Source organism: Melospiza melodia, chromosome Z (genome assembly GCF_035770615.1).
Source record: "Melospiza melodia melodia isolate bMelMel2 chromosome Z, bMelMel2.pri, whole genome shotgun sequence".
Classification (NCBI taxonomy): domain Eukaryota; kingdom Metazoa; phylum Chordata; class Aves; order Passeriformes; family Passerellidae; genus Melospiza; species Melospiza melodia.
The window spans coordinates 44,514,158-44,528,131 of NC_086226.1; the positions used below are offsets into that span (position 1 = coordinate 44,514,158).

General features: G+C 36.6%; 1 protein-coding gene across 5 annotated transcripts in view; it reads left to right on the forward strand.

The window, feature by feature from the left end:
- The window catches only part of SMARCA2 (SWI/SNF related, matrix associated, actin dependent regulator of chromatin, subfamily a, member 2), a 119,435-nt gene extending 107,205 nt beyond the window's left edge, over positions 1-12,230 (forward strand). For all 5 annotated transcript variants that reach the window (XM_063180831.1, XM_063180835.1, XM_063180832.1 and 2 more), the window contains 5 exons: positions 4,120-4,225; positions 5,448-5,549; positions 9,313-9,445; positions 10,552-10,694; positions 11,332-12,230. In XM_063180831.1, the coding sequence (XP_063036901.1) occupies positions 4,120-4,225; positions 5,448-5,549; positions 9,313-9,445; positions 10,552-10,694; positions 11,332-11,367 (520 nt within the window). In that variant the 3' untranslated portion in view covers positions 11,368-12,230. The remainder of the gene's footprint in view (positions 1-4,119; positions 4,226-5,447; positions 5,550-9,312; positions 9,446-10,551; positions 10,695-11,331) is intronic.
- Positions 12,231-13,974: the final 1,744 nt, after the last annotated feature.

Genomic DNA, 13,974 nt, shown 5'->3' on the forward strand with positions numbered 1-13,974 from the left:
CAAAATCTTCTCCTGGTATCACATAGCTGTTGACCACATTCAAATAAGGATAGAAAAAAAATTGAAGGGTGGAGTTTTTGGTTCTGTTTGTGAGCACTCTGACTTGGGCAAGCATGCAAGACTTTTCATTCTTGAAACTGAAGAAATTGAATTGAAATTGAATTTCATTATCTGTTAAAAGTTTGAAATTTACCAGAAATACGAGAACATATTGCAGTTTCAGCTTTATAGTTATCTCTCCTTTTAATGCCAATACTTCTAACAGGCCTGTGGCAGCTTGTTTCTGGCCAAATACTGCCAGGGAAAACAAATATAAAAAAGAGCCTCATACAAATGGGTTCCTGCATTTCATTTCACCAAAGACGATACTGACTAAAAGGGGGGAATTATATGCTTGTATGCATCTTGTAAGCCATTTGACAGAAATGAGAGACAATTAAAAACATTGCACACAAATATTTTTCTAGGCAAAAAACATTTTCTGAATAAGCAGTATTTCTTTATGCTGTTTTAACTTGTGCAGTATGCAGGTGTTTTTAATGTGAGCACACATGGGACTAGCATGTTGAGCTGATGTAGTAGCAATGAACTGTCACAGTTCTTTCACAGTCAGATCTTTTAATTTATTCTGGTCCTTCTTTTCTGCACGTAGCCTGCTAGTTGCTAGGCAACCATAAGTGATTTTTTTTTTTTACTGCACATGATTTTTATGTGGTAGATGTTGTGGTTATTATTTTCTAATTACATAAGTGAGCAATAGGATTAAAGTCAGAGTTGCATTAATAATTACTGATTTTCACCTACTGTATCCACAACACAGTGATTTGAGATTGTCAGAAAAGATCCCATTAGTTTATAGTATGGATGCACGTATACAATGGGAGTGCACGATAATACTTCTTTGTGAGAGTAGGTTCTATAAAAATGATAGAACAAAATAAGCTGTTATTGATCTGAGTAGACAAAAATCAGGCTGTAGTCTTCTGTCATGCCCTTAATGCTTTTTCTTTCATGACCATAAGTGATTTTCAGTAATTAATTATATCAAGAAAAATCTTGAGGGTTTTCTATGGCATTCTTAGTTTAATGGAATGTGTGAACAAATCATAGTTGGCTGGGTTTGCACTTGGAAAATGGAATATTGCTGTTTAATAATTTATGAGTTGTATTTTTAATATAAAATACCATATGAGGGTGGGTTTGTAAGAGAATGTGGATGTAAAAAGAGAAAAGAATACAGCCGTGAGATTAAAAGCTATAATTACCAGAAACTACATCAGTAGGACAAATAGGCTAAACATGTTTCAAAATTTGATCAGAATTTGTTTATTAGTGGCTGTTTCATTTTTACTGAAGTAATTCTGTTCAGTATTAGACTCTGAAGCAGAGTTGAAGAAACCCAGCATCAGTGGTTCAGTAATTTTACTCAAATTGGAATTTCTGTTAAGGCTGCTGAAATAAAACACAGCAGTGATAGTCCTTCTATATAGCTAATCCACACTCATAGTGTACCCCAGTGCAGACAGGTAAATTACAGTGTGCTGTGTAATGGTGCAAGAGGATACTGCTTTGTTTTGTTTTGCTTTCCTCACAATCAGTGCCTTGCATGTATAAGGTGGGCACTGATCACTGAGGAAGAGCTGAATTTTCCCTAGGCTTCTGTATAATGCTCCTAAGGAATCTGAATGTTTTGCAGATATAGTACTTCTTTTAGAGTATTTTATGTTCATTTTATAAACAGGGAATAGAAACTTAAATTTTAAGATACTGTTTGGACACCTGAGATCCAGTTGCTGGTTTTCATAGTGTTGTGTATGTTCAGAAGAAATTCCACTGATCTCACTTGCAGCTGTTACTGCTCAACACTTCCCTCTGTGAACCAAAAAAAAACCAAAACCAAATAAAAATGCAGTCCTCAAATTTCAAATGAATAGAAACACACATTAATTCAGTCAGTTGTGTAGAATGTATATGTAATGCATTGCTTTTCCTTGTATTGCTTCCAGTTTCACTGTGAAGGCAGTCTGTGATGAAGACAAGTTTTGTCATGTAGCATGACACAGACACAGGTGAAGAACAAGGCTGGTGCCTTTAAATCCATTCTATAAACATTTGGACAGGGGAAGTAAAAAGTAATGAATGTGTGAGTCCATACCAAAGGAGATGGTAGGTGCAGTGGCCAAAATTTCAGTTATTTGCTGGCAGGAGAAAAATAAGTAAGACTCAGCTGTGACAGTTACCTGGCCATTGTATGCTTTTGTCTATTTCATTAACAGGGTTTTTCCCAAATAAATTAGATCTGTTGGGTGAAGTTGCTAGTAGCTGCTGCTGAGCTGCCAGTGCTCTCTGTGGGTATCTGTCCCAATGGCTGTAAGTTGTAGGAGGAATACCTAGACTTCACTGTCCTCTCCTGGAACATGGATGCACCCTATGCCCACTGCCTTGTCTCACCTGCAGCAGCCACACCCAGGAGCACACTCAGGTGTGTGCCAGAACCTTGCTGAGACCCAGGAGGCAGCTTGGCAGCTAGTGCTGAGCAGGCAAGGGCTGCTGCTGCTGCCACTGCTGCTGGGAGTCTGACACAACTGTACACGATGAGACAGAGGCTTTTGGTTTCTAGGTCTCTGTTGAACAAAAAAATAGTCTAGCTGCCTGTTGGTGTCAAAATTTCTGTAGAATAGTGCTGATTAGCAGTCTGCAATTAGAGTATTTACATTACTGTCCTCTGTGATGGAAGGAGCAGCATTGTCTCAGGACCAAACTGAGAAGAATAAAAAATAGTGGATTAGGTGAGCACCAGAAAAGAAATGAGGAAAATCTGTTTATTCCTTCTTATTAATTACTCTATCAGGTCTATAAGAAAAATAGTAACTTCTCAAATTCTGATGTTACCTCAGGCACTAAGAAATGCATTCTGTATAGTAAGCATTCATTACTTCAATAAAGGGGAGAGCTGTTGCCTGCTTTATGCTTTTTATCATCTTTATTTTCCATTGCAGAATTGCTTCAGTTAACCTTCAGTTCAGTTTTTTAGTTTAATGTCTGGTAAGATCCTACACCACTCTGAAGGGTGTTGCAAGAGAAAGCCCAGGGGAAAACCAGTAATTGGTAGCCTTCTTGCCCAACTCCTGTGGAGTTTGATGTTCCTGAGATACTGTCTGAAAATTCAGCTGAGAAAACAGGGCCTTTCTGGAGTAGCTGGGAGAGAAGGAGGCATGTGAATGTGAGCTGGGAAATGCTTGTGAATGCTGTGTGTAGCTCTGTGAAAGTTATATGAACATGGGGGAAAAAACCCAACGAAAAACAACACAAAACAAACTAAACCCATAAGTGTCATCAGCACATTTTCTTTCAAGGTGACTTGTAGCCATGTATTATTTGGAAATGACAAATAAGAAAATTTAAAAAAAAATAGATCCTCAATACAAAATTGTTATAATAGCTATTAAAAGAGGATGAACAGACACATCTGAGTTATAGGCAATGTTCCGATAGTATAAAAGTTTTGTAGAAAATCTGTTGCTTTATTTCAAATGAATGAAGAAGTAAAAATGCCAGTAGCGATTTTCAATATAGTTGGAGTGATCTTCCCAGAAACCCAACAGTCATTAATAGAAGTTACTCGGTTTTTTGGTTGTAACATCGAATTAGTGTAATAGCAATCAGCATATAATATAATGGAAATCAGTATGGTTTGCTATAATGAAGAATTACAAGATTAACTATATAGTGATCAAGAAGAAGACAAACTTAAAGAGTGACAGAAGGGAGAATTTCTAAAAATTACTGAACAAGGAAACAATAAGAGTGTACTCAGCAAAAGACTGTGGAATTTAGATGCAAATCCTAATTCTTCTTTCATAAAGCTTCTTCTACATATTCATCTCCAGTGATGATAGATGTCAATGACATATTAATGGTATGTTAGGACAACAGTTTCAAATTCCAAATTGTAAGTTAATGATCTGTACCAAATTTAAAAATCAGGGTTCAGTTTCTAATTCTTTGAAAGAAAAACCATTATTTTATTCCATTATTTTAATTTTTTTCTCACAATCAGATTGTGTGTGTGTGTTTTAATAATAATTTCTTTCTGTATGGCTTTATTTTTCTCAACAGTTCAGGACGGCAGCTAAGTGAAGTCTTCATTCAGCTCCCGTCTAGGAAAGAGCTACCAGAGTATTATGAATTGATTAGGAAACCAGTGGACTTCAAAAAGATAAAGGTAATAAATGGTGGAATTTTGGAAGTGCAGGTTCCTCCATTTCTTTTTGTTTTACAGAAGTGTGACTATAACATTGTTTTTAAAATAACAGTATTAATATTTCATGCCACCTGTATTGGTGGGTTAGACTTTAAACATTGTCACACAATTTGTTAGTAATTTTGTTTGGTGTATATTGCAGTGTATCACTGTAATTTCAAGGCCTAATCAAACTATAGTAATGTGACAGGGATGATATCTTAGTGCCTTTTTTGCAAAGACCTAATTGTGAATCTGTCAACAGATTTGGTAAAAAACACGCTGACAAAGATTTCATAGTTCTACGGGAATATTCCTCTACTTACATTTAAAGTCATAGAACCATAAAAATCCTGAATTAGAAGTGGTGGACACATATCATCATGTCCAACTCATGGCCCTGCACAGGACACCCCAGGAATCACACCATGTGCCTGAGAGCATTGTCCAAACAGTTCTTGAACTCTGTCAGGCTCGGTGCTGTGGCCGCTCCCCTGGGGAGCTGTTACAGGGCCCAGCCACCCTCTGGGTGAAGAACTTTTTCCTGATATCCAGCCTAAACCTCCCCTGACACAACTTCAGGCCATTCCCTCAGGTCTTAACATTGGTCAACACAGAGAAGAGTTCAGTGCCTGCCCCTGCACTTCCCCTCATAAGGAAGTTGTAGACCACAATCAGGTCTCCCATAAGTCTCCTCCTCTCCAGGCCGAACAGACCAAGTGATCTCAGCTGGCACCTCACAGGGCTTCCCTTCTAGACCCTAACCTCTTACCTTGGAAGAGCCAGGTCAGATCCAAACAGAGTTTGGTAGATGGGGTCTAAGCGGCATGTTACAGCTTAGGTGATGTCATAATTCTATATCTTTCACTTGTGTTACAGCTACTGGGTTTCTTTCCTAGAAAAACAAAACTGGAATTCTTTTACCGAAAGAGCTCAATTTCTCTTGCTTTTAACCCTTACAGTTCACAAAGAAATTGCTCATTTTTTGCTCTTTTACGTTGATGCATTTCTTGAATAATATGCTAACAACATATTGAAGACATTCTATGTTTTAAGCAGATACTTATCTTGATGCTTAGGTAAAATTTTTTAAGAGAAAGCTTTTAGTGTGTTGAATCAAATATTAATTCATTTTCCTCTCTGCTGTTCTTCTTTCCTCACTGCCTATAAATACTTGTCTTCATTTCCTCAACAAATGCAACAGGAAAGAATTCGCAACCATAAATATCGGAGTCTTGGGGATTTGGAAAAAGATGTCATGTTGCTGTGTCACAATGCACAGACATTCAACTTGGAGGGATCTCAGGTCTGAATGAGTTAATTTCTGTTAAACATACAGGTTTTCCCTATCTAACATTTTTAGTGCTTGTTGATTACTATTTTTGTATATAAACTCTCTGTTTCAGTTCTTACTTTGAGTAGAGAAAAATGTCCACATTTTAGAATTCACTGGACACTGCTGCAGTGTGTATTTTCAGAAAATTTGTTTTTAGTGTTAATTCTGAGATCAGTTTTTTCTGATCTGTATGTAATTTAAAGCTGCAGTAAGACTCTTTGAATCTGTGGTGAAAAGCAGTGTGTGGAGTGATACATCAGTTTAGGTTTTCCACAGTGGATCACAGAAGTAGCAGATTTAACAGTACAGCTCTAGGACACGATGTTGAGGAAATACATCATAGAAGGCTTTTCAGTTCTGTTAATGGAAGATAAAAATTCAGGAATGTCCATCAGTAAAGATCTATGTAGCCTCTGAAGCATCTGTTTTTTTAAATTTCTTTTATTATTGAAAGATGAGTCTCGGGTTTAGAAGGTAAACTCTTCTCTAACAGATGTTTAGCACAGACGAATGGGCTCAAAATTCGGAGCAGTGTGCTGATGCAAAAGGAAGGACTATGAAATTTGGATGGCAGATATGAAATATAAGATAGATAAGAAAGTTGTCTCACAATACAATGAAACACAGTCTTGGATGATTTTTTTTAAACATGAGATACAAAAGTGTGATGCAAACACAATATTCAGTTGACCAGAGACCCTGAAGACAGCTTCCCTAACATGAAAGAGATAAAAAAAGATCTTATTTGAAGGCTAAATAAAAGTAAGCTGAATGATGATGCTGCCAATAATGAATGTTTTCTTAATACTTCTAAACATTAATGATAACATTTAGCTAAATTGGGGAGTTTACATTAGATTTTGAGAAGTAAAAATTAGTATGGAATTTATTATGAAGAATTGTTGGAGTCAGTTCATCATTTAGTGATTTGTTTTGATATCAAGAGACAGAAAAAATTATTTCTCTAATATGTACATGGGATTTTTTACTGTCTTCAGTTACATGGAAGCAACTACAAATCAGCTGAAAATATTTTTTAACATAAATTAATTATGGTAGAATTCTTAGGACAAAATTTTGCTACATATTCAGATGTAGTTTTTCAGTTTACTACCTACTCATAAAGCAGTAAAATGGCTCTAAGTATCTAATTATAACAAGAGAGGGGAAAAAAGGAAAGTTACTAACAAAAAGTATAAATGAGATTTCAAAAAATAGTAAAGTTCGGTAGAGGAGATAAAAAGAGGTAAAAAAACCACAGTAGCGAAATGGGGAAAATAATGAAATTATTCACATCAGAATGACTCAACCTGCTTACAGAAGACTGGTGTCTTGTTAGGCAGAAATGGTAGAATTGAGAGGAATAATACTGAGTGGATAGAAGTGTTAGTAGATATTGCTACTCTGTTGGGGTTTTTTTCTTTTTTTTTTTTTTTTTAATGTAAAGTTCTCAGAGCATTCATTTTTATTTACCCTGACTTGCAGGACACTTCTGCAGTACTCCTCCAGTTTTCCAGGCTTCCATGATACCTTGTGTTCTTTGTAATAGTCCTGGTCTACATTTGCCCTGACATTACAATTCACTTCAGTAAATTAGATTATTTGCGTGTGCACTCAAAACAAAAGGGCTAATTCAGGTAGTTGTTTAAGCACTCAGTGAACTTCAGGTGTTCTCTTATTGTGGTGCCTGCTGCTTTTCCTTGGCGTAAAGCAGTTTCATCTGAGATGGAACCGTATTCAGGGTTTTCATGGATAGAATGACTTTATGTGTTTAGGCTTTTGTCCTCAATAAAACTTCAGTGTTTTAAAAAGCTTTTCAAGTTATAGTAGTCAAATCACACACAGATGTGTACAGGGTTAAAGATGTTTGTATGTCTCTTCAAACAGAAGATTTCTCATGAATGTTGTAATTTGTTGTTGCTTCTCCCTTTGTGAAGGAACTACTGTCATGGTTGCTTGATTTTTTGAAACCTGTTGGAATTGGGTTTCTGTCAAAATAATAAAATTTCTATTTGCACAGCTATTTGTGAAGCAGCCACAGTGGGGTTTTTGTGTATCAAAATATATAGGAATATTGCAAGTAATGCCAGATAAAGAAGGTTAAAATAATTTTTGAAACCTCTGTATTTCATTAGAAAACTGTTTGAAAGTCTAGGTCACATTGATGCCCTAAATATGTAGTGGCCAACATTAAAAAAATAGAATGTTGTACAGGTCTTTAATTCTTTTCCTCTTAGAAAAGTGTTTTTGTGAGAAAGAGAAGGTTAGTTGAAAGAGCCATTCCTAAGAACAATTAATATGCTAGGTTTATGTATATGAAAAGTAAATCGTTCTCAAGAGGAACAGGAACTTGGTAGGTTCTATCAATAGCTCATTTGAAAAGAAGTAGGTATAAGAAAAAGTCAATTATTATTTGACTTTAAGGAAGGAAGTTCTGGAGTCTCATAGCTTACTAATGTTGTAAGGTAGGAGAGCATTATTTTTTATTGATAATAGATACATAAAAATTTTACCATGATTAAGAGCAGTCAAACATATCAAAACAAAACGCACAGAGGAACCCAGAGAATGGGGAGCAATCCACGGTGAAAGGCAGTTTTTCAAAAAAAACACTTAGTGGTCAAGTGAGAAAAGTAGGAATTGGATATTTCATGTTAAGTATTCTGAACAAACTTTTTTCTAATTCAGCCTGTTTAACCCACAAAGTATTACAGCACTTGTATCACATTTAGGATACAGACTGCATAATGGCAGCCAAAATCCTTCCATTATTTTGGTCACAAATACCTCGTGTCGCTTTATACAAGGAAGTGTGTCATTGAGCCATAGGAGTAGAATGACAGACAGCCAAGGTAGATGATGATGATAATGATAAAATAAAATAGAGTTTGTGACTCTGTACTCTTCTAGGAATGATTCTTAATTTTTTTAAGCTGAATTGTGCAGCGCTTGTCTTCTGACATTTTACCAAAAAAACCACACAAGGTCATTTGTTCAGGAGATGACAAAGAACCTGATACTCAGCAACACAGCAAGATTTTTACTTTGTTAAATCTAAGAAATATGTTACAAGCCAAAAGTAGTCACTCTTGAGAATCCCCTCCTGCTGGAGGTTAAAGAGAAAATCTAATGTACCCAAGATACTCTGGATACTAGAGAATGTTTGAGAGTGCATGTTCAGTTCAGAGGAAGCCTCATTTTTTTTTTTTTCAGTCTTTTTAAATCTGAGAGGAAGGAAGGGATGAGCTGCTTGGGATAAATTATTTTCCTTGTAGCCTCTTTGAATTTCAGAAAAAAACTAAAGGTAATTAAATGAGGGTTAGCCGTTTGCCATTATTAACTGTATTGTCAGATGATAACTCGTGTTTTAATTATGCTGCTTACCACTGAAGTCTGTTCCTTTGGCAGGTTTTCAAGGATGTTATGATCGATGAAAATGCACAATAGTTCCTATGGTAGTAGAAATAATAAGAAAAACATTAACTAGACGTTTTAGATGTAATAGCTTGTAAGAGTTGTTTCTTTGCAGCTCACTACTGACAAAATTCTTAATTTAGAGCATGAGGAGTAAATGCTGGCATTTCTTATACAATTCATGCAACAGACATTATTGCTTGGTATTTGAAAAGGCCATGTACTCTGTAGACTTGCACTGGAAATTTAGGTCTATGCTGTAAATTTCTGATTCTGCTTGACTTCATAGTTCTGACAGAGGTTTGTACCTGTACTGTAGATCTATGAGGATTCCATTGTTCTTCAGTCTGTGTTCAAAAGTGCACGACAGAAGATAGCCAAAGAAGAAGAAAGTGAGGATGAAAGCAATGATGATGAAGAAGAAGATGAGGAAGAAGAATCGGAATCAGAATGTGAGTCCCCAGCTAGATACTGACAAGGAAATATATCAGGGGATAGAGGAGCAGGTTTTTCTGCTTTTGCATGGAGACTGATTATAAGGTTCTATTTTCTATTGGTAGAAGTTTCTTACTAAGGTTACTTAGGTGTAACATTGTTTTGGTCTCTCAACTTGGTGTTCTGGCTTACTTCTATTTAAATTACTCCTAAGCAAGAAACAATTTGTAGAGGTGCTTTGTGGGCAACCATAATTGCTTATTAGCCCTTCAGGGCCTGTTCATGCTGTTTGTAAATGGAAGTGCCTGGAAAGGCTGGAGACGATCTTTATCGGCAAGTGGTCAACCTTCAGGCACGATGTGACATACAAAGTTCATCATATGGTTAAGAACCACATGATGTTGAAAACACTCTTCAGTGTGACAAGGACTACGTGAAACTCTGATTGTTTCAGAACGCTCATTAAGTCACTGTAGGTTTGGAAACATGATGAAGTGGAGAAAGATGATTCCTTCATTGCACTTTGTGCCATCCAGTACATCTATCCAAATTCCAACTACCCCATTTTTCTGGTTACAGAAGCTGTATTGCTTGGCCCTGAGTTACCCTTACAAGTGTGTGGTACAAGCGTGCAGCTTCAGTACATCATTTGGAAGTGAGTGGATATTCTGGAATCAGAATAACATGTGCTTTAGAAATGTGTTAACTCAAAATTCACCAGTAACCTCCACACAGAATTTCTGTACTTTAAAATACAAAAAAAAAAAGTCTGTTTATACAAAGGCTAAATATTTCTGTGGTAAGGAAGAAAATACTTTTAAATGTGTATCTTTTCAAAGGACCGTATACTACCTGTGTATACCATACATTCTGAGAATCAAACGAAAATGGATATGGTCATCTAAAAGTTAGTCTTTATAGTTTAATATATATTAGTGTTATAACTATTAAAAACAAGAGAAATAAAAGAAATACCTCTTGCTTTTTGTTCCACAGTCCATGTAAAGTCAGAGGGGAATGCCTTTTCAGGCTGCTACTAGAGGTGAATTTCTGTGAACAAGAGACAGCATTTAAAGTTGATATGTGAATGTTACAATAATGTACGCTGTTGAACTTTTTGCAGCAAAATCAGTGAAAGTCAAAATCAAGTTGAATAAGAAGGATGAAAAAAGTCGGGAGAAAGGAAAAGGCAAGAAGAGGCAAAGCAGAGCAAAAGCCAAGCCTGTCGTGAGTGATGATGATAGTGATGAGGATCAAGATGAAAATGTAAGTTTTGTTCAGTGAGACTATGGAAGTGGTTGCAGTGATTGCGTCTCTGCCCTGTCCTGCTTGCTGTCAGAATTCTCAACTATTCATGCTTAAGCACGTATTTAACTTGTAGTGATCATCCTGAGAAAATTGGGTGGGGGTGTTCACTGTACCTGAGTGTGTTCATGAGATCTGATCCCAGTGCTGGAAGACAAGAAGTCTAAGTTTGGATCTTATTTCTTCGAGCTGTTCCTACATTCATTGAACCTTTAAGTCTCATGGTCTGTTTGCTTTTGTCCACAGATGAAAAACTTACAGCTTGATTACTTTTTACCTTTGTTTTAGTGGGTGCTTCTATTATTGCAACAAATGAAAATAGATGTCTTGCCAATTGTTTTTAAATGTCTGGATAGAAAGAAAGAGCTGGTGTTTCTTGACTCTCTGTCTTTCCTCTCTAAAGAAGTCTACAGCAATTAGATGAAATTTCATGAAAGAGAAATACTAGATAACACAGTACCTTTCTTCAGGCTATCTTGATTTGTCACTTTAATTGTCGTATTTCTTCCTCATACTTCCTTTTATTTTTCCTTCTTTAACAAATTCCACAGAATAGCTGGAAAGAATTTCTGACTTGTCTTGTGTCTCTTACCTCTAGGACCAGTCGGAAGCAAGCGGAAGTGATGATGAGTGATCCATAGGGTTTATTTTCTTGGCAGAACTGACCCCTTCCCCTTCTCTTCTCTTTTCTCCTATTTTACACCCAGTGAATTCTTTTTGTCAAATAGACATCGGGTTGTTTCTGTATTCTCATTCTCTATAAATTAGCTTTAGGATAGTGCCAGACAAACGTATGATATCATGGTGTAAAAAAAGGCAAAAAAATGTAACATATTGTGACCAAATGGGCCTCAAAAAAACAACAAAGAAACCTTTTGAGGGAAAATGTGGGTTGATAGTATATTTCTATGGGCTGGTTTTGACTTGGTAATGGTTTGATTGTGCCTGGTTTTATCATTTGATAAGGTTTTTTTCAGTGGCATCAGAAAGGCAACAAAAAAAAAGTCTTTTGTAGCATTGATAACCAGGAGAAGTCATTCAAAACCACTGGTTATTTTATTTTTCATCAGGCCGTTTTCAAATTTTTTATTTGTCCTGTATTGGTTTTTTACACTGTGGTACATATATGCGACTTTGTTTAATAGCTTATAAATGTTCAGTAGTTAGCTTTCATACACCTTACCCCATATACATTTTTCCACTTTATGCTTGATGATCTTCAGAAAAAGCCTTTTTGAATTGTATCGAATTTATGTCTATTGTAAACTTTGCTTAACTTTTTTTTCTCTATTAAAGAAGTTGGTTTAAAAATGCTATTGAATATTGCAATCTATATAGTGTAACGTATGGCTTCTTTCATCAGACTGATCTTCTATGTTACCAATGTGGATTATCACCTTTTCCCTAAAGTGTACTTAATCTTTGCTTTCTTTGCACAATGTCTTTGGTTGCAAGTCATAAGCCTGAGGCAAATAAAATTCCAGTAATTTTGAAGAATGTGGTGTTGGTGTTTTCCTAATAAAGAGATGCAGCCTTGTGTTACAAGTTCCACAAAAATATTTTTGTAATAGCAATGAGAGAGCAGGAGTATCTCCTGCAGAGAAGTCCACTTTGGTCCTTCCTCAGTGTAAAATTCAAATATCATAAAAGTGTCTTCTGAGATGGAGGGAAGATATGCGATACATGTTAAAGAATAATAAAATTGAAGTAGAAGACTGGTACCTTGATATAAAAGCATAATTCATTACTTATTTACAATTAAAGTGATAAAGCAATAAAATATATTTTTTATTTTTCTTTCTGGAAATATATATCCATATGCCTTAGTGGGCATGAATACAATTATTTATGCAGGCAGTCAGACCACCCAGAAGTCAGTTTATTTAAAGTCTTATCTTGAGGTATCACAGTGGTGATGCAACATGATGCAGTAATCTAAACGTTTGAACTATATATTTGCAGTTAACATTGCTACTCTGCAAAATCAAAACTTAGATTTGAGCATATCTTGTGTAAAAAATGTACAAGCATAGAAGCCGCTTTGTAAGCAGAACATTTCTTTGTTATATGAACTTCTGAGAGTGTGTCTCCAATAAAGCTCTTCATGCTGCCTTGCAGTACGTTAACTGTTTCAGATTTCTGTAGCTCACTTGAAGAGTGATCAGTAAGTTGGACTGGTGCCCATTTGATTATATTAGCCCTGCACTGAGAGAAGTCAGCTTTGCTTAGCTTCAACAATTTCAAACATTTTATTCCTAGCATGAATTGAAGACCCAGTATTTCACAGAGAGGTTTCATTGATCACAGAGGCTCACATTGATGCTACCAAGTGTCTGAAGCAGCATTGCAAAGAACCAAGTCCTGGTGGACACCAAGTGAGCCTACAGTGTGTGAGCCAACAATGAACATGAGTGCATTATTTTTGCAAAGAAGGTATTCTGGACTGTATTAGGGGGAGTGTTGCCAGCAGGTCCCGAGAGGAGATCCTTACCTTCACCTCAGCACTGTTGAGATGTATCTGGAGTGCTTTGTCCAGTAGTGGACTGCATCTGAAGAGAAGACATGGACATACTGGAGACTCAAGTGCAGGAAAGGGATACTGACATAGTTCAAGGACTGGAGCACATGACATACACAGGGAGTCTGAGAAAGCTGGCACTATTCAGCACGAAGAAGAGTGGGCTCAAAGGCATCTTGTTGATGTGAATTAGTTTTGGGAAAGGGAAGGTGCATGGAAGGCAAAACCAGGATCTTTTCAGGGCAGGACCAAGAGGCAGTGGGCACACACTGAAATCACGGGCAGTGCCTATGAATATTGTGAAACTTCTACTTTGAAGGTGACTGAGCCCGGAACAAATTCCCCATAGAGCTTTAGTCTTCCTTGGAGATACTTAAAAGCCACCTCTAAGTGGCCCTACTTGAGCAGAGGGATTGGACCAGATGACCTCCAGAGGTGCCTGCCTATAGTCCTGTGATTCTGTGATGCAGGATAATTTAGTTTTCAGTTACAGTTTCATAAGATAATACATTCCATAGAGAGATGTTATTTTTTCCCTGCAAGATGAACCAAATCTAGTAACCTGTTACGCATGACAAAAATCATATAGTGGCAGTAGGCTCTAGTCACTGCTGGCCTAGACTGGATTTAAAAACTGCCAGCTTGGATATAAAAGGCACAGTATCACATTACCCATCCCCAGAGTCACTGATGACTTTGCAGTGACCCAGTTTCATTTATTTT